General features: G+C 57.0%; 1 protein-coding gene across 4 annotated transcripts in view; it reads right to left on the bottom strand.

Moving 5' to 3' along the window:
• Window positions 1-1310: 1310 nt before the first annotated feature.
• Window positions 1311-26322, bottom strand: part of RFX2 (regulatory factor X2) — a 67833-nt gene continuing 42821 nt past the window's right edge. For 3 of the 4 annotated variants that reach the window (XM_055129066.1, XM_055129063.1, XM_055129065.1), the window contains 13 exons: window positions 22644-22718; window positions 16839-17020; window positions 15573-15692; window positions 14609-14718; window positions 13019-13137; window positions 12723-12835; window positions 11882-12036; window positions 10100-10197; window positions 8726-8875; window positions 7305-7513; window positions 6040-6193; window positions 4728-4770; window positions 1311-4249 (listed from right to left, as the gene is read on the bottom strand). In XM_055129066.1, coding sequence (XP_054985041.1) covers window positions 4137-4249; window positions 4728-4770; window positions 6040-6193; window positions 7305-7513; window positions 8726-8875; window positions 10100-10197; window positions 11882-12036; window positions 12723-12835; window positions 13019-13137; window positions 14609-14718; window positions 15573-15692; window positions 16839-17020; window positions 22644-22718 — 1641 coding nt within the window. In that variant the 3' untranslated portion in view covers window positions 1311-4136. The remainder of the gene's footprint in view (window positions 4250-4727; window positions 4771-6039; window positions 6194-7304; window positions 7514-8725; window positions 8876-10099; window positions 10198-11881; window positions 12037-12722; window positions 12836-13018; window positions 13138-14608; window positions 14719-15572; window positions 15693-16838; window positions 17021-22643; window positions 22719-26322) is intronic. The other variant, XM_055129064.1, reaches the window with a different exon arrangement.

The raw sequence follows: 26322 nt of genomic DNA on the forward strand, positions 1-26322 counted from the left end.
ATTTCGGGGCCAGAGCTATTTCAGGGAGGGCGTTTGCCCTGCACGCAGCCAACCCAGGTTCGATCTCCAGCATCCCATATGGTCCCCTGAGCACTACCAGGAGTGATCTCTTGAGTGCAGAGCCAAGAGTCAGCCCTGAGCATCTGGGGTGGGTGTGGCCCCAAAACAGAAGTCCCTACCCAGTCTTTTTTTTTTTTAATTATAGCAATTTTGTTTAAAAGATCCTAAAGACTGAAATAAATGGGCTGGAGAGGTAGCTTAACAAGCTGAGTGCATGCCAAGCAGCCTTGGGAATGGGAGTTAGGGGGCCGACAGCTGCGCCCAAAACAAAAAGTGGTGGTTGGTGGACCCACAGGTGTGTTTGAGCCCGCAGTGGGTTGTAAATGTTGCTAGTTTTCCCCATTTTTCTTCAAGACAAGCAGTACGTTCAGCCCTACTGTGTGCATCCTGCTGAAGATTGGGTCAGGGAAGACTCAGAAGAGACTGATCAATATGATGTCAGTTACCTGGGGACTGGGAAGCAACTGATCAGTATGTCAGGAAGGGAAGAAGGTGGAGAGCTGACAGACCTGACATCCAGTGGTCTCTGAGCCTGTTTTCTCAATGGAGGGCCCCCCAAGGCTGGAGCTAGCTTGTTAGCCACACACAGTCCCTACCTTGACCTCCACCAGCAAGACCTGCCTTTTTTTTTTCTTTTTGGGTCACACCTGGCGATGCACATGGGTTACTCCTGGCTTTGCACTCAAGAATTACTCCTGGCCGGTGCTCAAGGGACCATATGGGATGCTGGGAATTGAACCTGGGTCGGCTGCGTGCAAGACAAACACCCTACTGGCTGTGCTATCGCTCCAGCCCCCAGCACTACCTGCTTTTAACACCCCAGGGCATCACATATGCCCGCCAACTGCTTTCCCAGTAAGCCTCTCCTCGGCTGCCCTATTCTTTGCACCAGGTGGTCTTTCACTGGGGACTTGGTGGCCTTTTCCCAATAGTTGAATGCAGGCGGTCGCTTTAGGGTGGGCACCTAGAGGAGTCAGTGCACCCCTCCACCTGTGCACGTGATGTCAGTTTAGATTCCTCCGGTCAGCTCCTGTCCACCTTTGCCACGTGGACCCTCTCTGATGGGCATTTAGAACCTTCCATCATCAAACAGGGTTGGGGGGGGTGGCGGATATTTTGAGATGCAGAAGGGGAATTGAGAGGAGGAGGAGGAGGGGGAGGAAGCCAAAACCCACTGTTACTTGTTTTGAATCACTGTTGCTCTTTATTAACCATAAGGGTCCCCCTCTGGGCAAATACCATCTTTTTGATCAGGTGTCTGGAGTGTTTGCAATGTCTGAAGTAAGGGAGGGCGCTGTGGTACACAGTGACCACTAGGGGGCGGCAGAGAACCGCAGACTATTTGGGGACTGGGACCGGATGGGGGCTGTTCTGGGGCCTGGTAAGATACGGGACTGGCACCTGAGAAGCAGAAGCAGCTCGGAGGAAATGCACCCATGTTTCTGGAACTGAAGGGCCTTCCTAAGATTTTTTTTTTTTTTGCGGGGGCTCCTCAAAGTCTTCGAGCTACTAGTGTGAGGGGTGGGGGTGGGGTGCATGGTGCATCAACCTGGGGTTCCCCACCCCAATCCTTCCCCAGACTGACTGACCACGGGGTGCAGGACAAAGCTCCTGGACACGTGCTTCAGGGACCTGCCCCCACTGTGGCCGCAGAAACCCCGTGACGGAGCTGGCGCAAAGCCTGGCTTTATTCTGTGCTGCCTGAACAGAGACAGCGGTTGGTCCTGTACGCGGCCATCGGAGCTGGGACCTGCCACCTCTGGCCACACTAAGTGAATCCTGGGGAAGCCCCTCCTTCTGGGATGTTCTGCAGAGCGCCTGGGGGAGGCGCTGGAGGCAATGGAGCCCAGCTGGGTTGGCTATGCCAGGGCAGGGGACTGGCTGGGAGGGAGGGTCGGTGTGTGGTGTGTGTGCATGGGCGACCGGGAGAAGGGAAGAAGCAGGAAACGGGCTGCAGTGTGGGGTGTGATTTCCCAAAAGAGCACGAGGTGTGTTGGTGGCGAGAGGAGACTAGAGAGAGAGAACTGAAGGATCTGGGTACATGCACTGCAGGCAGGGTGCCCGGGAGTTCCATCCCTGGCATTACACAGAGCTCCAGGAGGAGTTTCTGAAAGTGATTCCTGAGCACTGAGCCAGGAGTAGCCCCAGAGCACGCTATTTGAGGTGTGACCCTCCAAATTAAAAAACAATACTTGAGATGAGGGCAGAGTGATGATTCAAAGGAATGGAGTATATGCCTTGCACGCAGGTGCCCTGAATTTGAGCCCCAAGATTGGGGACCCCCCAAAAAACCTTACAAATGTAGCTCTGTAATGGCAAGACATCACGCTCTGGGGCAGGGTGGGGGTCGCACACTGCAGTGCTCAGTGTCGACTCCCTGATCTGTTCTCAAGGATCACTCCGGGCAGGGCTCGAACCCGTGTCAGCTGTGTGCAAAGCAAGCACCTTGACCTCCCAGCATTGGACCCTCTGTCCAAATGGGCTGAGAATCTCAGGGACTGGCTCCCCGACACCTTAACCATGGCCTGGGAGGTGCCCTTCCCCTTCCTCCCCCTCCAAAGGGAAAGAAAACGAGCGGATTTTGGAAGGCTGTCTTCACTGTCGAGAACCTTCTGAGGGTACTCTGCCGAGAAGCAGGCAGAAATCAAGGTGCCCTGGTGACCATACGTGGAAGCAAAGGCAACGAAGGGACACATGGAACACACCAGGAGCCGTGACGGGAACTCTCCGGAGGGAAGAGATATATTTGAGACATTCTTCTGTCCGATTTCGCCTAAGTCGTCAACTCTAAGACCAGACCGACACTTGACTAGTACAGACTTTTGGTTCCTAAAATCAGCCGGCTCTGTCCCCTCTGACCCTCTCCGCTCCGTGCATCCGGCTAAGGCGGGGGCGGGCTTGAGGTACACCAAGCCTTGGGGAGAAATCTGGTTTTATAAAGGCCACGTTGAGTTTACATTAGTACCTTCTCTGCATGAATGAGAACAAAATATTTGGGACCACATATACATATTCAGAAGAAAACGTTCTAATAACAGCACAAAAAAAAAAAGAGAGAGAGAAAAAAAGAAAAGGAACCTATTGGTATAAACTTATTTCCAAAAAGGAGCAACGATTGCATTGCATGAAGACAAGCGCTTCTTACGACCAGAGGTTTGTCTTTCTTCTTGGCAGTTGGTTTCGGGGAACAGAGCTTTTGCCCGCGGCCAACCAAGTGCAATGTGAGGACAGAGCCCGGACCTGGGGGACCTTCAAGTTCAAGGGCTGCCCAGATCCTTGGGATTCCTTTGTTTTGGGGGGGCGGGAGGGAGGGGTGTGAACCTGAAACAGCAGCAATTCTACATGGGACAAGCCTGGGACCACAGTGCTCCGGAATGGGGGGGCGGGGCACTCCTTCCAAGGGCGGTGTTGCAGGAGCCTGGAGTTTGTGGGGGCGGACTGCAGGGTGCAGGTCCAGACGCAAGGCAGGAGAACTGGCTGACCCCTGACCCCAGCAAGGACCCCTGGGAGTAGAAGCACCTGGGGACATGGCCAGAGTGGGTGTGTGATGGAATGGGCGTGACCAGGCACCAAGTGGGCGTGGCCGGACGCCGAGTGGGTGTGGCCAGCCTTTGGCTGGGAACTTGGGCCAAAGCCTGTTCCCTGGCTGAGCCACATCCTGCCCCGAGCCAGCAGCTCCCTCTTCGGTGGCTGGTTCCTGGCGTGGCCTTGGGAACGGGATGCTGGCAGCTGCTTCTGGAAACTTCTGGTGTCTGGAGTGGGTGCCTCCAGCAGGGTTCCTCGCCCTCCCGGCGTCAGCCCAGAGGCCCAGGGCGGGGCGAAGCTCTGCTTTGCATTCTTGGGGTGGGGAAGCCGGGTGAGGCCTCGGTGGACGAAGGCGGCTGCAGCGGGCGGGCGGCGTGGAGGAGGCTTTCAGGAAAGAGATGGGGCGGCCTGCGGGGTCTGGGGTGGTGGTGGGGCGCTGGCCCTGGGCTCCGCCGGGCGAGGGGTGCGCGCGTCAGGCACGAGAGCGGCGGGGCTCGGGCGCGGGGCCCCAAGCCCGAAGGCACAAGGCGGCGGCGGGGGCAGGAGCGCCCCTAAATGTCCTGCAGCGAGTGGTTGGTCTCGCTGCGCTCGCGCTTCACCAGGGGTTCCCCCAGGCTGCGGGCGTCCGAGTCCGCCTCGCTGCAGTGGCCCTCGCCCATATCATCTGCGGGGCCGCGTGCAGTCCCGGGAGGGGGAGAGACAAAGGTGCACATTTGTCACCGGAACCTTCCCGACCCGGGTGTGTGTGGGGGGGAATATTCTGCCTCAACTCCCGAGTGCGGTCCCAGGTCCCCTCTCCTTGGGGCAGAAGCTGGATCTCTTTCTAATTTTGCTTTGTTTGGGGGTCACACCCGGCAGGGTTCGGGGCTTACTCCTGCCTCAGTGCTCAGGGATCACTCCTGGAGAGCTCGAGGAACCCTGTGGGGTGTCAGGGATTGATCCCAAGGTGTGCCCTCCCGGCTGTCCTATCATTCCGACCCCCTAGGAGCTGGACCCCTTGGATCACCCCAATTGGCCGTGGGGCTCTAAGGACAGACACTGCCCCTCCACCTACCAGAGGCCTCCTCTAGGGGGGGCCTCAACCCAGGGCCCGCGGTGGAGGGGGCAGCGGGGAGGAATGCCCCCAGGGGAGCCTTACCCACCTTTGTCCAGCAGCGTCAGGGACAGCGAGGCCAGATCATTGAACTGCAAGAGAGAGACCAGGGTCAGGGCCGCGGGTGCGATGCGCGATCCCCGCAGTGACCGCCGCTAGTGAGAGGCGGAAGGAACTTCTCCACGGCGGGTGCTGGCCGCTGACGCTTCTGGGAATGGGATCCAGGGTTGAGGGGGTGGGGGAGCTCACTGCTTGCGCCAGCCAGGGGACAGAGGCTGTGGGGGCCTCGCCCAGGGCAGCTGACACCATCTAGCAATTCTGTCCCCGGGTCCTGACCCTCAAGGAATGGAACGCGGGTTTACAAACAGTGTGCACCGCGGGAGAGCTTCCACAGCAGAGACACGCAGAGGAGGAGATAGGAAAACATTGCGTGGTGGGGCCGAAGCCGCAGTACAGCGGTACCTGCTGACCTTGCACCTGGCCGACTCGGGTTCGATCCCCAGCATCCCATTTGGTCCCCCCAGCACCGTCAAGAGTAATTCCTGGGCTAGAGCGATAGTCCAGCGGGGAGGGCGTTTGCCTTGCACTCGGCCAACCCAGGTTCGATTCCCAGCATCCGATAGGGTCCCCTGAGCACTGCCAGGAGTAATTCCTGAGTGCAGAGTCAGGAGGAACCCCTGAGCATCACCGGGTGTGATCCAAAAAAGCAAAAAAAAAAAAAAAAAAAGTAATTCCTTACTGCAGAGCCAGGAGTGAGCCCTGAGCATCCCAGCTGTGGCAAAACAAAACAAAACAGGGACTGGGAAGACAGCAGAGCAAACAGGGCACTGGCCTTGTGGGTGGCTGGCCTGCTGCTGAGCACAGAGCCAGGAGTATGCCCTGAACCCTGGGTTTTATAGGGGGGGTGTGACCACCAGAGCCCCCAGACCCTGCCCTTCCTCCCCTCCGTGGAATTTCCAGACCAGAAATGTCCATGAACAAAATCTGGGTGAGTCGGGGTCTGGAGCAATAGCACAGCAGGTAGGGCGTTTGCCTTGGACTCGGCCAACCCGGGTTCGATTCCCAGCATCCCATAGGGTCCCCCGAACACCGTCAGGAGTCATTCCTGAGTGCATGAGCCAGGAGTAACCCCTGTGCATTGCTGGGTGTGACCCAAAAAATAGCAAAAAAAAAAAAAAAACCAACTGGGTGAGTGACGCGGGGAGGGGGTGGGGGGAGCTGAGCTGGGCGTGGGTTATCCGCAGTGACGGGGTTTTGGTGGTGTGATGGGCTGTTTTGCACCGCAGGGCACTGTGGGTGTCCTAAACATGAGTGGATCATCATTCGTGGGCGGGGGGCTGGGTCCTGACCCAGCAGCTTACCTCACCCATCACGGCGATGGGAGTCTCCCCGGTGGCCTCGGCCACGCGGTGCTCCACCAGGTAGAACATGTACTCATCGTAGAGCAGCCGGATGAGGTGGAAGGAGCCGAAGCTGGCGGCGCTGCGCAGCGTCAGGTCCCGGATCACCATGGAGCTGGGGGCAGGTGCACGACATTGGCGATCTTCCTGGGGCCAGAGACGAGCCCCCACCCCTGCCCCCACCAGTGCGGCCAAGCTCTCACACCAGGCAGCCCTGCTGACCCCCGTGTCCCAGGAGAGCACAGCCATCAAGTATCGGGCTGCTGGCTGGAACAACCCGGGTTCTGTCCCTGGCATGCCATAGGGTCCCCCAAGCACTGTTAGGAGTGATCCCTGAGTGCAGAGCCAAGAATAAACCCTGAGGACCACTGGGTGTAATACCCCTCCCCCCCAAAAAAAAGGCATAAAAGAAAATTCCAGGCTTCTCCCAGCTAAGATTTTTTTGTGGGGAGCGGGGAATGTAGGAGGCATCCATGCGTGCAGGCAGCCTGGGTTTGCTCCCCAGCTCGTCAAAGCACAGCTGAGTGTGGCCTCCAAAGCCCAAAGCCCAGAAGGAAAAACAAAAACCTAGGGGCTGGGGGGGGGGGCCTGGAATGATAGCACAGCGGATAGGGCGTTTGTCTTGCACATGGCCGACCAGGGTTCGATTCCCAGCATCCCATAGGGTCCCCTGAGCACCGCTAGGGGTGATTCCTGAGTGCATGAGCCAGGAGTGACCCCTGTGCATCTCCAGGTGTGACCCAAAAAGCAAAAAAAACAACAATAAAAAAAACTAGGGTCTGGAGCGATAGCACAGTGGGTAGGGCGTTTGCCTTGCATGTGGCAGACCCCAGTTCGATTCCCACAATCCCATAGGGTCCCCCCAGCACCGCCAGGAGTAATCCCTGAGCATCGATGAGTGACCCAAAAAGAAAAAAAAAAAAACCACTCAAGTCAGACAGCATTCTGGTCCTTCTGGTAAGGATCACTTTCTTTCCGGGTCTCAGCACTAGGCCAGCCCTGGAGTTTCGTTGGTAGGGGCGGGCCCCTGCACGGGTGGGGGCGAGCCCAAACACGGCTAGGTCCAATCAAAGGGGTAGATCTGCTTACAGGGGATGGGCCCAAGCGCAAAACTAGGTCCAATCACAAGGGTGGGTCCATTCACAGGGGCGGGTCCACCGGGAGCCCAAGCACTCGTTCCTGCATCTCCTCTGATCTGGGAGGGCCCGCCGCGGGGCCTCACGCACCTGTAGAAGGACCACTTCAGCAGGAACTGGCGGGCGGCCTTGGGGAAGCTGGGGCTGCCCGCGTGCTGCTTCAGCACCTGCGTCACCACGTTGTCCAGCCAGCCGGCCCACTGGTCCAGCGAGCTCTGCTGCTGCAGCGTCAGCTTGAAGTCCTGCTCCAGCCGCTGCACCACGCTCTCCTCGCACTGGCACACCCACGAGGCCTGCTCCTGGGCACGGGTCAGCACGGCGAGGGTCAGCACGGCGCCCAGCCCTGCCCTTGCGCCCCGCTCGCTGGACTCTCCCGATGGCCCAGTTGCCCCCTGCTCTTCCCAGCGGCCACTCCTTCCCAGGAGCAGCGACTCAGGGACGGCTTCCCCAGCGCCACTCATCGGAGGAGAAATCCAGACTTCTGGGTACAAAGCTCAGAGGCACCCGCAGCTTCGCGTTGCTTTGTATATTAGTTTGGGGTGAGGGGCACTCCCAACGGTGCTCATGAGACCTTGGGGGCCAAACCTAGGGAGCCACAAGTGCTCTTGAGCCCTTTTGAGCCATCCCTGAGCCCTTTGTGTTTTTTAAAAAATATTTAATTTATTTATTTTGCTTTTTTGGGTCACACCCAGCGATGCTCAGGGGTTAGTCCTGCCTCTGCACTCAGTAATAACTCCTGGCGGTGCTTGGGGGACCATATGGGATGCCAGGGATTGAACTCTGGTCAGCTGCGTGCAAGGCAAACGCCCTCCCCGCTGGACTATCGCTCCCGCCCCCACCCCGCCCTTATTACTCAAAAATATTTTTTATTTCTTGGTGGTGGTGGCGGTGTGGGGCTGGCTATACCAAACAGCGCTCATGGCTCACTCCTGGCAGGGCTTGGGAGAGCCTGGCCGGTGCCAGGGGTGAGCCCAGGTCACCCGCTGCTGGGCCAGAGCCCTGCCCACGGTCCTCTCTCCGCCCCAGAATAGAGGTTGCAAGGAGAGACCCTTGTCCGCGGACCTGCATTGAAAACCACCATCCAGGTGTCCGCTCATGGAATGGGTGATCTCAGGCAGGAGCAGCCATCAGCATTGCGCCAGGGGCCGACTGCGCTTTCCCAGGTGGCCACTCTAGCCGTGGCCGCGACAACAAGATAGCAAATGTTCTTTTCCTTTCCCAGTGCCCGGGAAGGACACTTCAGGACACCCCTGGGGCCAGAAGTTCTAGCGCTCCAGACAGGGAACCGAAGGCTCGGTCCCGCAGCTGGCCGCCAGGGGGAGCCCGAGAGGACGCGGAGTCGGGAGCGCGGGAATTTTGCCTCCTGCAAACACCACCGCAGCCGGAGCTGGGAGGTAGGAGCTGAATGTCCGGGACCCCTGCTCCCCGAGGGCAGAGGCCAGGCCCTGGAGGCCATCCGCCCCGCCCCCAGCCCCTCCCAGCCCTGCGGCGCCGCGTGGGCCCAAACTCACCTGCACGTTGGCGAAATCCACGCGGTTGAGGTCGCTGAGCATCTGGCTGATCTGGGACGTGTTCTGGAGCACCGCGCGCGCCGCCTGCGCCAGGTGGTTGAGGGACGTGTAGCGCCGCAGCGTCTGCGCGAAGGCGCTGACCACACCTACCTGCGACCCGGAACAGGTGGGGTGAGCCCCGGGCCCCCTGGGATCGGGAGAGGGACCCGCACCCCTCCCCCCATCCGGCTTTAGAGTGAAAACCAGGACCATACAGATGTCGAGGTTGCAAGGAGGGGACCCTTTCCCGCGGACTTACATTGAAAACCATCACCCAGGGGTTCTGCGGAGCTTGGAAAACCCATGGACCTCAGGTTGCAGGCAGCTCGACCAGACGCCCCAACCTGGGTTTCTCTATAACAGCTCTTTGTTATGTTGTCTAGAATGCTAGACAAGCATTCTCCTTTTCATATGTAACTACACCCCAATTTTTTTTTTCTCGGGGAGGGCCACACCTACACCTGTTCCTGCTCAGGGTCGCCTGGCTCTGCACTCAGGGATCACTCCTGGTGGTGTTCGGGGGTGAGGGACCAGATGGGGGGGGGGGTCAAAATTTGAATCCAGGCCGGCCTTACACATCGCAAGCACCTTGGTGGTCATACCATGGCACTGATCCCACACCTCCACATTTATATTATTTTGTTTTGGGGTCACACCGCTGATGCTCAGGGTTTACGCCTAGCAATTACTCCTTTTTTCGGGGCGGGGTACACTCAGCACAGTGGTTCCTCCTGGCTCTGTACTCAGGAATTACTCATGGCGGTGCTTGGAGGACCATATGGGATGCTGGGAATTGAACCCGGGTCGGTGGCGTGCAAGGCAAACACCCTACCCGCTGTGCTATCGATCCAGCCCCTGCAATTACTCCTTTTCTAGGGAGAGGTTGTTCTGTCTTTTTTGGAGATACTCAGAAGTTACTCCCAGCTCTACACTCAGGAACCACTCCTGGCACTGCTCGGAGAACAGATGGGATGCTGGGGCTTGAACCTGGGTACATGCAAGGCCAGTACCTCACCCACTGTGCTATCTCACCAGCCCTGACACCCCCACATTTTCAATTCTCATTCCCGACCCTGCCAGTTGTCATAAGGTAGAAAGCAAGGAAGGTGCGTCGGTAACATCCCCACCGGGGAGAGGCCATTTAATCTCTTCTCAACTGATCCAGCCGCTTCCCGCCAACATGTTTCTGCGTGTCCTGCCTACAAGGGGCCTTTGGAAGGACTACCCTGCTTTTTTCTGTGACCCAGCAGCCCTCAGCACCTGCCCCCACAGAGTCCAGCGGGGGGGGGACCCGGTCCTGTCCCACTGGCCACTGCTCCCTGCCATGACAGTTACCTTGGTCTGGATGACCCGCTGTGGAAAGTCACTCATGGCGTTGGTCAACCAGCCTTCCAGGCTCTTGGCGAAGTTCCGAATGGCCTGTGTCAGGGTACCTGGGACAGACAAACCCACTTATGGGCCCCAAGAAAGGCGGGGTTGCCTGGTAGGCTTGTGAAAGAGAGGTGCCTGCAAGGGAAGACCGGGCCCGGGAGGGGAGGTGAGCACGGGGGAGCACCGAGGGAGCTGGGCTCGTCTGCTGTCTGTCTGCTCCCAGGAGACACTGGGCAGTGTCCAGGGATATCTGTGGTTGTCAGGGATGGGGTGTCCCTGGCACTGAAGGGCCAGGAATGCTGCTCACACCCCACGGGCCTCACCAGTGACCCAGACCCCCCTACCAGTGGCGTCCACTGAATCCCTCCATGAGCCTTAAGTCCCAACCGGCCAACATACAGATTCACTCTGAGACTTTCTTGGTGTGTTGGCCTGTTTGGGGCCACATCTGGCCATGCTCAGAGCTTCCTCCTGGCTCTGGGCTCAGGGATCACTCAGTACAGGTCCCTTTGTATAACTGTATTAAAAGGACTTGCAGGGGCTGGAGCAATAGCACAGCGAGTAGGGCGTTTGCCTTGCATGTGGCTGACCCGGGTTCGATTCCCAGCATCCCATAGGGTCCCCTGAGCACTGGAGCACTGTCAGGAGTAATTCCTGAGTGCAGAGCCAGGAGTAACCCCTGTGCATCGCCGGGTATGACCCAAAAAGCAAAAAAAAAAAAAAAAAAGGACTTGCAGGGGCTGGAGTGATAGCACAGCGGGTAAGGGCTTTGCCTTGTATGCGGCCGACCCGGGTTCAGTTCTCAGCATCCCACAGGGTCCCTTGGGCACTGCCAGGAGTCATTCCTGAGTGCAGAACCAGGACTGACCCCTGTGCATCGCCAGGTGTGACCCAAAAAGCAAAAAGAAAATGAAAACAAATACAAAATAAATAAATAAATAAATAAATAAATAAATAAAAGAACTTGCAATAAGCAACATGTATGGGCTGAAGATGTAGCACAGCCGAGAGGGCACTTGCCTTGCATGTGGCTGACCTGGGTCTAATAACCGGCACCACCTGGGTCCCTCGGACTCTGCCAGGAGTGATCTATGAGCGCAGAACCAGGAGAAAGTCCTGAGCACTTTGGGGCGTGGCCCCCCTCAATAAAAAGCAACAAGTATAGGGAGGGGATAGATGGCACATGTGTTATTTATTTATTTATTTATTTTCGGCTTTTTTGGGTCATACCCGGCACTGCTCAGGGCTGACTACTGGCTCTGCACTCAGAAATCACTCCTGGCGGTGCTCGAGGGACCATGTGGAATGCTGGGAATTGAACCCAGGTCGGTCGCGTGCTGTACTATCGCTCCAGCCCCTTATTTATTTATTTATTTATTTATTTTTGGGATGGCACATGTGTTAGTCGGACCCTGCTTCAAACCCAGCTCCTAATGGGCCCCCTGAGTACCACAGGGGTAGCTCTACTGGTCCTCAGTACTGCAGGGCCTGAGCACTAACTGTTGGGTCCAGCTGGCCAAATACTGCCAGGAGTGGACCCAGCCACCATGACCACACACTGCTGGGGAGGACAGACAAAAAAGAAAAAGAAACCGGAAGCCTGAGAAAAGGTTCAAGGGGTTGAAGCCCTCACACCCTGTCTGATGTCTTGGGGCCCCAGGCCTGGAGGTGGGGGGGTGGGTGGGGGAGGTGGGGTGAGGGGTCGGGTAAGGGGTGCGGGAAGAGGGGAGGCTGGTCGATGCTCACTGGGCACTGGCCGCAGGACGTCAGGGATGAGGATCTCCACCAAGGCCTGATACAGGATGTGGTCGCAGTTCCTCATCCACTTGAGAATGGGGTCGCATTTGCACAGAGACACCAGCTTGTCCTTCGGGAGGACGGCACCTTCAGGTTCCTCGTCGCTGTGGTGAGGGTTGGGGTAGGAGGGGAAGACAACGGGGAAGATGGGATGAGTCCCAATCTGACTCCATTGAACAGCCCCAGCCTCGGCAGGGGGCTGCTACAGATCGGGTTCATTTCCTTCCGCGGCAACAGGATGGGTCCGAAGGTCCAACCAGCTATCAAAAGTGAAGACACTAGGGGCCAGAGAGACGGTACAGCGGGTAAGGCTCTTGACCCAAGTTTGATCCCTGGCACCCCATAGGGTCTCCAAGCACTGCCAAGAGTGATTCCTGATCGTAGGGCCAGGAGCATTGCCGGAGTGGCCCCAAACACACATACACACACACACACACACACACACACACACACACACAAACACACACACATACGCACACACACATACACACAAAACAGTGCAGAAACTAGACTCACCGAAGAGGGGCGGGGCCTGGGCGCTCAGGCTTGAGAAATTAACCAGGAAAGGGGCGGGGCCTGACGATAGGGGCGGGGCCCGGGAATAGGGCCAGCTGGAAGGGGCGGGGCCTGAACAGGGAGATCAATTAGAGAAAGGGGGCGGGGTCTGATCCTAAGTGCTGAGGCAATTGACTTGAGTAAGGCCAGCGATTCTAGCCTCCGGAACACCGGCACCTTTGCAGGCACTGCGAGGACGAGGACCGTGGAGTGGGGGGGTGCACCGAGCAATTACCTGGCAGGAAGAGAGGTGGGGCGGTCCCCTGCAGAGGCTTTGGAGTTCCAGAAAGCCAGCCACAGCTTCTCGATGTAGTGAAACTGGAGGTTCATCACGACGTCCAGGGTGGCCTGGGGACAAACACTGCTGTTTGCTCACCTGCCACGGGATCTCGCCCCAGGGAGTGGCCGCTGCGGGGTCTCTGGAGCCTCAGATACCAACCCCAGGAGGGGCTGGGAATGAACAAAGCCCCCACCCCCACTCCAGGTTCAGAGGGCAGAGGGAGAGGTGGCCCTGGCAGGAGGGACGGTCACCTCACAGTGCCTCCGGTAAACCAGCTGCAGAGTCTTGACGTCGCGCAGGGTGACATGATCCTGAAGCAGAGCACCGCCCAGGTCAGGGGCCGGGAACTCCGGGAAGACATGGGAGACATCTGGCAGGGAGGGAAAATGCGGGGGGTAGGGCTAAGATCCCACCTCGGGCCTCCAGGATAGAACCTGGGGTGGTGGCCACCTCTGTGGCGACTCCCAAAGGAAGGTGTGATGTATGATGGTCCTTCCTCAAAACCCAACAAAGGGATTAAAGCAGGGAGGGCGCATGCACGTGGCAGACCCAGGTTCAACCCCCCGAACCCCATATGGTCCCCTGAACCCAGCCACAGTGATCCCTGAGCACAGAACCAGGTGTCAACTCTGAGCACAGCTGGGTGTGGCCCCCAAACAATGAAACACACCCTAATAATAGGGGTTCAGGATATAGTGAGGTGGAGAGGGCGCTTGCCGGGCACACAGTCAACCCCTGTTCAATCCCTGGCACCCCACACGGTCTCCTGAGCACTGCTAAGAGTGATCCCTGAGCATAGAACCTGGAGTAAGCCCTGAGATCATCAGAAATGGACAAAAAGCAAACCCCAAACCAGTCCAACTCCCAAAATTAGGGCAGGGGTGAAGGTTTGGGAACAGGATCCCAGGAGGCAATCCCTTGCTGCTGCCACCCCTGACCTGGAAGCATTTAAAATCCAACCTCTGACTCACTCTTCGAGCCCTTGTTCTCCCTTGCACACGGACCTCACTCTCACTTGCTCCTTTCCATGTCTCCCCGCTTACTTATTTCCAGTCTGGAGAAGCCCATGTTCTCTCTTGAACACATACTTCCTTTTGCTCCCCTCATGTCTTTTTGTTTTTTGGGTCACACCCGGCGATGCACAGGGGTCACTCCTGGCTCATGCACTCAGGAATCACCCCTGGCAGTGCTCAGGGGACCCTATGGGATGTTGGGAGTCGAACCCGGTCAGCCACGTGCAAAGCAAACGCCCTATTCACAGTGCTATCACTCTAGCCCCCTCTCTCACATCTTTCTAAGAAAGCTTCATTCAATACAAACTATCTTGTTTCACTAAAATAAACAATATCCAACTTCTTGCCATTCTTTCTGCTTGGCATTGCACTTTTCTTTCTTTTTCCTTTTATTATTTTGGGGGGGCATGTTGAGGGTCTCCCAAGTAGTACTCAGGGGCCCAGGGGTAGGGTTACTCTCACAGTACTCAGTGGACTGGGTTGGAGAGTTCAGTGCTCAGGCCCTTAAGTGGGAGAGACCACCAGGGCCACTCCGACATGCAAAAGGCCTCACATGTGCTGGGTGTGTACTCCAGCCTTTGAGTTCTCTCCCTGGACCCTTGCAGTGTCCGATGATCACTTTACACACATATCTGGGGCGGGGGACATAGAAGCTGATGGTTCGCAAAACCCTAGGCAACCACAAAGGTTCTAGCAAGTTCCAGAATGGTCTAGGTAGTTGAAAAGGTGTCCTCTATGATATCTATTTACAAGACCCCTGTGGATGGTACAGGGAGACCCAGGCGCACCCAGAAGTGCAGAGGGGACCCTGGGCATGTGGGGACCCACCGATGTATTGCTGGTGGTGCTGGCTCTGGGCGGCCATGACCTGCTCGGACGTGCTGTGGGGGCTGCTGTGAGAGCCACTGTCCGTGTCCGTCTTCTGGGCTGGCCGGTACCTGGGAGGGGGACACATGCCACTGTAAGCCCCATAGGGGGCTCAAGGAACAAGCCCTGCACAGGAGTCAGCTCAGAGGGGGACCCTGTGTGGCCACACATCAGGGACTCCAGCTCAGATACAACCTCAAGTCGGCCACGTGAGTCATTTTCCCGTGCCCAGCGTGGGGGCCTGAGCCCGTCTCTGGGATATTCTCTAGCCCCCAGACAGCTTCCCCTGTTCCCTTTCATCTTTCTGGAAAATGAGCTGCTGGGAAAGATGAATGGGACAGGAAGGGGCAGGCATGAGAACATTCCAGAAGATCTCAGGTGTCAGGTGGAGGCGACGGCTTTGGCCGATCTGCCTTCGGAAGTATCGTGAGTGGTGTCCTCACTCCCTCTCTCCCAAGAGCCGGGGTCCCGCAGAGAAAGGCAAATGGGGGGCGGGAGGAAGGCAGGCCTTCGCGACCGGGCCGTAGTATGGCATCCAGCCTCTCAAGCTGCGGTCACCAAAGAGGACCCAGGTCACAGAGCAACCCACAGACTGAACCATGGTAGGCGTCACTGTGACTGATGGTGCCTGAGCCTCCACCATGGAGCGGCCCTTTGATGCAGGAGGTTGCCCCTCACCCCAAGCTCAACAAACCCGAGTTTGCTTCCTCAGCGGTAGGACGACACAGGGATCGAAAACAAGTCCCCCTGAACGTCATCCCCAGGCGACTGGAAACGGCTTCAGAGAAACGAGGCAGGAGGAGCCCGGGGCCCTCCCTCCATCGGGCTGGGCTGGGTCACACCTGTCCTCATCTGTTCCGCATCACAGGGAAACGGAGTTTGCTCCCAGGAGCCAGCCGGGCCGGGCACTGCCCGGGGCACCCACCTGGGCTTCTGGTGCAGCGGCTGCTGCCTTATGGCCATGTACTGCGTGTCCTCCTGCAGCCGGTTCAAGGGCGAGTCTGGCTTCAGCCGGATCCCGTAGTAGTGATACTTGGAGTTGCCCCTGCAATCCAAACACCCGGGGGTCACTGTGTGCGCCCGGGGCCTCGAGGGACAGGATCTAGGCCCAGCCTGGGGTGGCAGGTGCTGGAGCTTATGCGGACTGAGAGGCCTAAGAAATCCTGCCCAGGGCCCCAGGTGTGTCTGGGTGAGCGCCCGGTCCCGCAAGGAAAACAGAAAAGGACTCCTGCAGACAGCGCCCCCTTGTGGTGAGTCTCCTTCCGCCCTGAGGATGGGGAGAAACAGGGCTCCGGCAGTGACAGGCCAGTTCACCTTTGGGCTCCTGCCTTGCACATGGCCGACCCAGCTTTGATCCCTCGCACCCCACGGGGTCCCCCGAGCACGGCCAGGAGTGACTCCTGAGTGCTGAGTTAGGGGTAAACCCTGAGCTTGGCTGGGTGTGGCCCCCAAACCAATACAATAAAATTAGTAAAGAAATGCAGAAATAAAAGTGACATCAATGTCGTCTCTCTAAAATATCTGATCATGGGGGCTGATCTGATCATGGGGGCTGATCACAGCGGGTAGGGCATTTGCCTTGCACTCGGCCGACCCGGGTTCAATCCTCAGCATCCCATATGGTCCCCTGAGCAACGCCAGGAGTAATTCCTGAGTGCAAAGCCAGGAGTAACCCCTGTGCATCGCCAGGTGTGACCCAAAAAGAAAAAAAAAGTGTTTAAAATATCTGATCAGGACCCTGAGAGAGAGTACAGTGGGGAGGGAGGACGCTTGCTTTTCGTGCAGCTGATCTGAGTTCAATCTCTGGCACCCCCCCACCCCCAGTCCCCCGAGCCCATCAGGAGTGATTCTTGAGCACAGAGCCAGGAGTCAGGCCTGAGCACTGCTGCACTGCCGGGTGTGGATCCTGAGCCAAATAAAACAGAATCTCTGGTTCTGTAGATTTTCTTCAGATTACAGTTGAAGGGGGGGTGAGGGGCTGGAGCCGTAGTACAGAAGGTAGGGCATTTTTCTTGCACACAGCCGACTCGGGTTCGATTCCCAGCATCCCATATGGTCCCCTGAGCACCGCCAGGAGTAATTCCTGAGTGCAGAGCCAGGAGTAAAAGCAGGGCCCTGGGAGGGCTGGGCCGCAGGCGAGGGGAAGGTGGGCGGGGGCTGGCAGGCAACCCCCCCCCTCCACTTGACACACCTGGTTCCCAGGCGCCGGGTCCGCAGGCCCATGAACACGGAGCGGATCAGCTTCCCAAAGGAAGCGGCATTCACCGGGTCCAGCTTATGCTCCTGGCAATGTCGCAGATAATGGTTGTACAGGGAACTCCGGGGCAGGCTTACCCCTTCTGCGGTTTCGTAATTGTCCAACAGCCACTGGAGCTAGGGAGACAGGGCGAGAGAGAGAGAGAGAGAGAGAGAGAGAGAGAGAGAGAGAGAGAGAGAGAGAGACCCCTGTGGGTGAGGCTGAGATCCCCGTTTGCCCAAGACGCGAACGGGGGGTCTTGCTGGGGGGACCCCACGCTTCCCCTCCACTGGTGCACGTGGACACACATCCTGGTCGGTGCTGACTGAGTTGCCTATCAGAGCTGGGGACTTGCTGAGGTGCACGGATTCACGGAGAGCTCTCTGCCCTCCATTTCTCGAACCTTCCATTGTCAGCCTGGAGCTCCGGCCCTGGACTCGGGGAAATGCCTGTCTATGACCCGGATCCTGGGGGCTCTGTCCTTACTATTGGGACCCCCCCACAGAGCTCGACAGTGCATGCCAAGCAAGCACCAAAGGTCACCTGAAGCTTCGGTGACCCACCAAAGGGAGCTGGGCCTCAAGATCAGAGAGTCAGGAAGATTTAAGACCACTGAGGGGGGGCGTGCCCCCACCCTCCCCTCATTCAGCTCAGTGCCACTGAAGAGAGAAATCCAGAAGCCCCAGATAACCAGCAGTCAGAAGGGTCAGTGGAAGGCCCACTGGCATCTGCCCCTGTAAACACAGTGTGTTCACCCACCCACCCACACACACACACACCCACCCACCCACCCATTCACCCATCCACCCACAGACCTACCCACCCATTCATCCATCCACCCACAGACCCACCCTACATCCACACATTATCCATCCATATATGCAGGCATCTATTCTCATATCCATTCATCCTTTTTTTTTTTTTCTTTTTGGGTCACACCTGGTGATGCACAGGGGTTACTCCTGGCTCTGCACTCAGGAATTACCCCTGGCGGTGCTCAGGGGACCATATGGGATGCTGGGATTTGAACCCGGGTCGGCCGCGTGCAAGGCAAACGCCCTACTCGCTGTGCTATCACTCCAGCCCCCCCCCCGATTTTTTTTTTAAGGTTGTTGTTTTGAGGCCACTGCTGGCAGTGCTCATGGCATCAGGGATCACACCAAGGCAGGCAGCATGGAAGGCACCTGCCCTACCCGCTGTGCTCTCTCTCTGGACCTCCATCTCTCTTTATGTCCATCCACCCACACATCATCTACCCATCCTTCCACGCATGCAGGCACCATCCATCCACCCACCCACCCACTCACCACCATCCATCCACCCACCCACCACCATCCATCTACCCACCCACCACCATCCATCCACGCACCCACCCATCCATACATCCATTCACCCACCCACCCACGCATCCATCCACCCATCCAGCCACCACCATTCATTCATCCATGCATCCATGCATGCATGCACCAACCATCCACCCACCATCCATCCGTCCAGATGTGATAGGAATACAAAAGCCGTGGCCAGAAGTAGGATGTGAAGACAGGTGCCACCAACAGAGAAGGGAGGCTTATCAGGACCCCATATTAGGATCAGGGGAGTCAGGTCACTGGAGTCCTGATTGCTCCCCAGAGCGCTGAGAGGCTCCCTCTTACCTGTCCCCTTCCAGGCCTGCAGGACCCCAAGCCTTTTGCATCTTGCAACCCAGCAGGAGCGTCTCTCCTGGACAGGGAGTCCCCTGGCTCTGCACCCCACAGAGGCCCCCAGTCTGAGTGAGCCTACGAGTTGGGAGGTCAGCCTGCACCTCTTATTTTTATTTATTTTTTTCTTTTTGGGTCACACCCGGCGATGCTCAGGGCTTACTCCTGGCTCTGCACTCATGAATTACTCCTGGCAGTGCTCAGGGGACCCTATGGGATGCTGGGAATCGACCCTATGGGTCGGCCGCGTGCAAGGTAAACTCCCTCTCTGCTGTGCTCCCGCTCCAGCCCCCTGCATCTCCCTTTTAAAGGCAGTCTGGGGGGCCCAAGTGGTGAACTCAGCCTTGCTTGTGCAAGGGACCCCAATTCAACCCCAGTACGTGCCGGCACCCAGCAAAGAGATAAACAAGAAAACAAATGCCAGGAGAAAGAGGGTCTGTGGGAGAGGTGAGGGTCAATGTGGGGTGAGGGTCAATGTGGGGTGCACAGGGTCGGGAGTGGGGGGCACGCTCTGCATATGCAGGACAAGTGAGTGGCTGCCACCCCACGACCAGCAGCTGCGTGGGCACCTGAGAAAGCCCGAAGTCACTCCTTCCCATTGTGTTAGGGGGCACCGGAGCCCCTCCCCTCACAGCGCATGCGTGCCTGTGTGCAAAGGGGTTGCAGTGCCGCCCTCTCCAGCCTAAATCTGAGCCAGGGTCCCCTCCCCCTCCTGACCACCAGGTCTACCACAGTGCCCATTGTTTGTGCTGTTCTGTGGGCACCCCAGTGGTCCTCTGGAGAATGGGGTGGGGGGGCTCCACTGCTTTCCGCTTGCTATGTGACTGAAAAACTGCTTCACCCCGCATCTGTCCAAGTCCTGGCACCCCAGGGTGAGACTCGCTCCTCTCCCACACAGCAGGGAAAACAGGAAGCATGAGAAACGGGTGGGGGGAGGTGAAGCAGGGCAGTTGAAGCTCCAGGATAGTGCTCGTCCCATTCCATCCTAGTTTTCACTTCTCCTTCCAGGTCCTGCAGTCTTGGGTTACCAGACACAGCTGGTATTTCTGCTAACATGGGGACAGTCCCCTCCCTGCCTGCCCAGAGCCACCAGCTCTGTCCTCCATCCTTTAGCCCTCCCCACTTAGCGCCATGACACCTACAAGATGCCTCAGCAAACAATGAGAGAAGTAGGGGTCTGAGAGAGGGGCAGGGGGTGGGAACCAGGGGCTCTAGGGATATGGCTAGAAGCAAAGTTGTTTTTTTGTTTTTTGGGGTTTTTTTTGCTTTTGGGTTATACCCAGCGATGCTCAGGAGTTACTCCTGGCTCTGCACTCAGAATAACTCCGGGGGACCAAATGCTTGGGGGACCATATGGGATGCCGGGTATCGAACCCGGGTCCACTGTATGCAAGGCAAATGCCCTACCTGCTGTACTATCACTCCAGCCCAAAGTTTTTTTCTTTGTTCTATGGAGGATGGTGGCACACCCGGCCGTGCTCAGGGCTTACTCCTGGCTCTGCACTCAGGAATTACTCCTGGCAGGCTCGTTGGACCCTACAGGATGCTGAGAATTGAACCCGGGTCTACTGCATGCAAGGCAAATGCACGGGGTCCACTTGGATACTATCACTCTGACCCCTAGAAGCCAACTTCTGTGGGAGACTAAAACGCGATTCTCTACTGGTTTTTTGTTTTGTTTTGTTTTGTTTTGGCATTTTGGGTCACACCCGGCGATGCACAGGGCTTACTCCTGGCTCTGCACTCAGGAATTACCTCTGGCGGTGCTCAGGGGCCCCTATGGGATGCTGGGAATCAAATACGGGTCAGCCGCCTGCAAGGCAACCGCCCTACTTGCTATTGCTCCAGCCCGTTTTTTGTTTTTTGTTTTTTTTTAAAGCTTGGGACAGCTGAAGGCTTGGGCTCAGTCCCTCCTCCAGTCCCACACGCCCCCCGAGCACCATACCATTTAAATAACATTAAGATTCTTCCGTTGCACAGTGGCACCGGCTCTGACGCCAGCCACTAAGGCCAGGAGCTAGAGGAGCAGAAGAGGAGGAATGAGGGGGATCAGGGCTTCCAGAGTCTTAGGGTCCCGCGCCTACAGCCACCTCCCAGCTCCCGGCTCAGCCCTGCGGAAGAATCTGAACAGAGGGGCGGGGCGGCGGCGGCGGCGGCGGCGGCGGCGGTAGACCTCACCCAGTGGGCGGGGCCCTGGCGAACCCCGCCCCGTGGGCGGAGCAATGCGGATCTGGGACGGAGTCTGCCAGCTGCTCAGTCTGGCGCCTCTGAACAGGCTCTTGTAGCTGAATCAGACCCAAGAGCTCCGGGGAGCCTCGCCACCTAGCCTAGGCGCGTCCAGGCAGGGGGAGCAAAGAGGAGGAGGGCGGCTATTCTCTGAGCACCTCGTGCCCCCCACACCCCCAGTCCGCTTTTGTCCTTCAGGTTCTTGGTTTGTCCCCTTCTTTTGGGTTTGTTCTGTTGGGGGGGAGGGGAAGGTGCATACCCAGCGGTGCTCAGGGGCTTCTGGCTCTGCGCTCAGGGATCACGCCTGGCGGTGCTCGGGGACCCTATGGGGTGCCAGGAACCGAGCCCTGTCAGCCACGTGCAAGGCCAGCACCATTTCCGCGGTCCCATAGCTCTGGTCCTGCTTTCAGTTTTTCTTAAATGACTCCCTCCCCACCCTCATTTTCGCAAATAGGGGTCACACAGGACACACGGGGCAGTGGTGGGACACCACATGCCAGCCATATTCCCAGACCAGACTTGTATTTTGATTATTGATTCTGACCAGACATCTGATCACAGAAAATTTAGTTAAGAATCTTTGGGGCCGGAAAGACAGTTCTGCGGGGAAGGCGCTTGCCTTGCACGGGGCATCCCATAGGATCCCTGAAGCACCATTAGGAGTGATCCCTGAGCAAGAGGCAGCAGTGAGCCCTGAGTATTGCCAGGTGTGGGCTCCCACCCCCAAAAAACAAACAAAACAGAAGAATCTTTGTAGGTATCCCTGATCTTGACTTTTTAATTTATTTTGGGGCACAGACCCAGCAGTGCTTAGGAGTTAGTCCTGGCTCTGTGCTCAGGGGTCATTCCTGGAGGTGCTTGAAGGACCCTAGGCAGTGCCAGGGGATTGACCCCAAGCCAGCTATGTGCAAGACAAACACCTTCCCCATCGTACTATCTGCCCACCTGGCCACCCCATCTTGAGTCTCATTTTTGAATACTAGTTTTGGAGTGGATTTACTTATCTCTGTGTTAATTTATTTGCAAGGCTTATTAGCTGCCAGGCATGATTGCTGAAGGATGGTATGTATACTAAAAATTTTAATTCTCCCCAGAGGAAGGTACTACTATTCCTTTTTTTTTTTTTCTTTTTGAGTCATACCCAGGGGTTACTCCTGGCTCTGCACTCAGGAATTACTCCTCGTGGTGCTTGGGGGGCCATATGGGATGTCGGGGATTGAATTCAGGCCAGCCACCTGCAAGGCAAACGCCCTACCTGCTGTACTATTGCTCCAGCCCCTAGTCCATTTTTTTTTTTTTTTGCGAGGTTGGGAGTACCACACCCATTGATGTTCAGGGCTTACAGATCTGGCCTTCTACACTCAGGGATCACACCTGGTGGGCTTGGGGGAGCATGTGGGGTGCCAGAGGTTGAATCTGAGTCAGCCAGGTGCAAGGCAAATGCCGTACCTGCTGTACGGTACAGTGGTTGGACCACTGACTGTTCCATTTGATACTATTTATTTATGTATTTATTTATTTATTTTTGGTTCTTGGACCACAAACAGGGATGCTTAAGGCTCACTGCTGGCTCTGTGCTCAGCTTGGGTACCCTGTAGGTTGCTGGTGACCAAACTGAGGTCGGCTGCGTGCAAGGCCAGCGCCCTGCCCTGTACGACATCTCTGGCCCCTGGAGGGCTAATTGAGCTGGGTGTAAAACCCTGGACTCTCTCGCCTCTGCCCTCCACCTCACCCCCAGTGCCCGCACTTCAGAGTGTCACTTCCTAGCCTTTGCAGTCTTGAGGGCGCGGGGTCGGCAGCCCTGGTGGGGACACCCCTCGGGACACACACTTACATGGCTGTTGAGTAAGCCGCTTTTGTGCGAGGCCACCCCTTCGCTTTTTTGGAGGTTCTCAATCGCCATTTCAAGCTAAAGAAAATGTGCGCCAGAAACAAAACAAAATAGGGGGGAGAAGGAAAACAAAAGAAAACAGAGAAGAACAAAAACAGGAAATCAGGTGGTTAGCATCAGCCAAGATTTGTCGCTATTAATATCCAAATAATGATCCACGTGCCAAGGGGAGTCCAGAGGCTGGCGGGGCGCGGGCAGGTGCAAGCTCAGGGGTGGAGTGTTAACAGAGGACGTGCAGGTTTGCCCAGGAGCCGCCGGACACCAGCAGGAGAAATGAGGTTAGGGGTCAAATCTGTTGGCGGATGCTGCTTGCGGTGCTGAAGGATGACACCGAGGCCTCCCACGAGCCCCAAGAGTGCTCAGCCGCCGGGCCAGGCCCTGGGTCCTGCAATCTGGCCTTCCTCTACCACATTTTCACTGAATAGACACGGGCACATGAATCCATGGCTGTGGCATGAATCTGAGCTGAGACACAGCCAGCTCAGCCACGGCCCCCGACTCCCCACATCCAGGAGAATCAGGCAAAGGATGGATTGTGAGATGGGCCTCCCCTCTCCTCCACCCTCCCCTCTGCCCCATTGCAGCCCTCATACATAGGGGCCAAAGACTGAGGACTTCCTGGAGGAAGAGGCTTCTTCATTGGGGTTGAAGCCCCCCCCACAGAGGCAAGGAGCTAAGTCCAGTTTGTCCCCAGAGAGACACCCCCTGTGGATGCTACCGACCCATCTGGTGGGATTGGACCTTTATTTGTGCATAGAAAATGAAAAGCTAAAACCTGCTGAGTCCCCTGAGCTGTCCGGCTGTCTGGGGCTGCAGCGAAAGGAAATGGATGAGAAGCAGGAGCAGTCAGGGCTGGAGCAAGAGGCCAGCCCGGGGGGTTGGGGGCGCTGGCCTAGCACGCAGCTGACCCGGGATCAATCCTAGCATTCCACAGGGTCCCCCGAGCACTGCCAGGAGTGCTGCCCGAGAGCAGAGCCAGGAATAACCCCTGAGCACTGCCGCATGAGGCCCCAAAACAATAAAGCATAAACTGTCATCTTTCTTCCTTCGTTCCTTTTTCCTTTTGGATTCTGAGCCACACTCAGTGATGTTCAGGGCTGACTCCTGGCTCTGTGCTCAGGGATCACTCCTGGCGGGGCTCAGGAGACCCTAGGGGTGCCGGGGATCGAGCCTGGGTCAGCCATGTGCAGGAAGGCCAGCACCCTCCCAGCTGTCCTATTTCTCCAGCCCTTTTCTTTGTTTCTTCTTTTTAGTTTTTAGAGGGGGGGGGTGGGAGTCACACCTGGCAGTGCTCAGGACTTTATCCTGACTCAGTGCTCAGGGATTACTCCTGACGCCATTCAAAGGACACATGGAACCGGGGATTGAACGCGGGTCAGTTGCATGCAAGGCCAGCATCCTTCCTGTGACATGACTGGTACAGTCCCTGAGACAGTAGTTTTTCAGCAAGCTCAGTCTTTGGCCCACACAAAGTCCCATCCCCACTCCATCCCTGCCCCGGGGCCTGCAGCTCCTGGGCCCCTGGGCTGGGCCTGCTCTGCTGGTTTGGCCATGTCTGACCACCCATCCATACCCGAGGGACCTTCCTGGGAGCCAACAACAGCAGGTGCAGAAACAGACGGGCCTGTGCGCCCTCTCTCTGCCAGCCTTCTCCCGTCGGTTCGTGTTTGAGAGTCCGTGCTCCCTGTCACAGGCTTGCTGTGCTCCCACACTCCTGGCTGTGGTGAGACCACAAGCACGGCCTGAGGGCCGTTGCTAGCATCCCCGCCAGAGGCCACCTGGGTGGGTGGGAGGGATGCGGTTGTGGGGCTCAGACCCCTGGGATCCCACTAGCGCTGAGCTGCCGAGTGACTGGCCGGAAGCAAACCATGTTTCCCATGTAAGAGAATTAAAACACACAGCCAGGAACCTAGAATGACACGGTGTGATGCTTCCATAGCCAATGGAGGACCCATGTTAGGAAGAGGGACAGAATTCACAAATGTCAACAGCGAGAAAACAAACCACCCATCGGTGGGGGGTGGGGGGCGAGGGAGGGAGGAAGGAATCAAAGGGAAACTGTTGCCCTGACAGTGCTGAAGAGGGCAGACCTGAAAGGCAAGTGGGCATCAGACAAACTGGCCTCGGGAGGAAAAGACAGCACCAGGGGACACCACCACAGACCCGGGGGGCAACAGCCCCGGCTGCACAGCGCTGCCTGGCCAGCAGGTGGCGCCCTGAAGTGTGAAGGAATCTGCCCTCTCCAGGACCTGCTCACAGGGTCCGATGCTCACAGGGTCCGCCCCCAGAAAAAGCAAACACCTGTCCCTGCAAGGACACAGATGCGTTCTTAGGGCAGCTGAGCAGGGGGACCTCTCACTGTCACATGGGGGAGAGAGCTCATGCCCCACACCCCCGCCCTGTGCAGCAGAAGGGAGCACCACTGCCGCCACCCTCTGTGGAGTGGGGTGGACCAGCCTGAACACATCTCAGTAGAGCACAAGGAGGAGCAGCCATCAGAGTCGCTCTCTGCCTGTGGTCAGTGTCACTCCCCTCACAGGAGTCCCCAAGGCCCCACCCAGCCAATGCTTCTGTGTGTGTGTATATTTGTGTATGTGCCTATGTATGTGTGCAGGTCCGTGTGCATGTCTCTGTGTGTGTTTGTGCGTGTGTGTTGAATTCTGAAGGGGGACACAAGCGCTCTGGATTTTTGCTGTTGTGACTGCAACACCAGTCTCTGGAGGGATAAAACTGGGAGACAACAGAAGTCAAGTGATGATAGTACAGCGGGTAGGGTGTTTGCCTTGCACGCAGCTGACCCGGATTCAATCCCCGACATCCCATGTGGTCCCCCAGGCACGGCCAGCAGTAATTCCTGAGTGCAGAGCCAGGAGTAACCCCTGAGCATTGCCAGGTGTGAACCAAAAAGGCAAAAATAAAGCCCCCCAGAAAACAAAAACCGTGAACAGTATTAATTCTGCAGTCATTTAAAAAAGAGAATAATCCCTGGTAACCTTAGCAACGAACTTTTACCTGGAAAGAAACCCCATGTGGGTGGGGGCAGGTTGAAGAAACCCTATAAAAGACACCTTGAACAAAGGAAGGGCGCGCATATGCTGCCTGAGCCCATGTGCTGCTTGTGCCATGTGGCCGAGCACATGTGTCGCCCGCATCTCCCCCCTTGAGATGTGTACTTTCATGCTTTCGTGTCCAGTGCTAGGATGTGTGTAGAGCTCTCTCCACCCTTGGAGAAGCCCGAGGACTCTCTTGAGTGCGAATATTCTTACTATTCTCTCTCCCACTTATCCCTTCCTCCCTCCCTCAGAAACTTCTGAATAAAATCTATTTACTTCAAAAAAAAATAAAAATAAAATAAAAATAAAAAAGAGAATAAAAGGGGCCCGGTGATTGCCGGGGGGGGGGGAAGGGGAAGCACGCTGGCGCTGGCCTTGCACACGGCCAATGTGGTTTTGATTCTCAGCACCCCCAGAGGGTCATCGGAGCCCTGCCAGGAGGAAGCCCCCAAGCACTGTTGGGTGTGACCCAAAAACTGTAAGTATGAATAAATGAATAAAAGCAGATCTAGGGCTGGAGCAATAGCACTGCGGGTAGGGCATTTGCCTTGCACATGGCCAACCCAGCT

Source organism: Sorex araneus, chromosome 2 (genome assembly GCF_027595985.1).
Source record: "Sorex araneus isolate mSorAra2 chromosome 2, mSorAra2.pri, whole genome shotgun sequence".
NCBI lineage: Eukaryota > Metazoa > Chordata > Mammalia > Eulipotyphla > Soricidae > Sorex > Sorex araneus.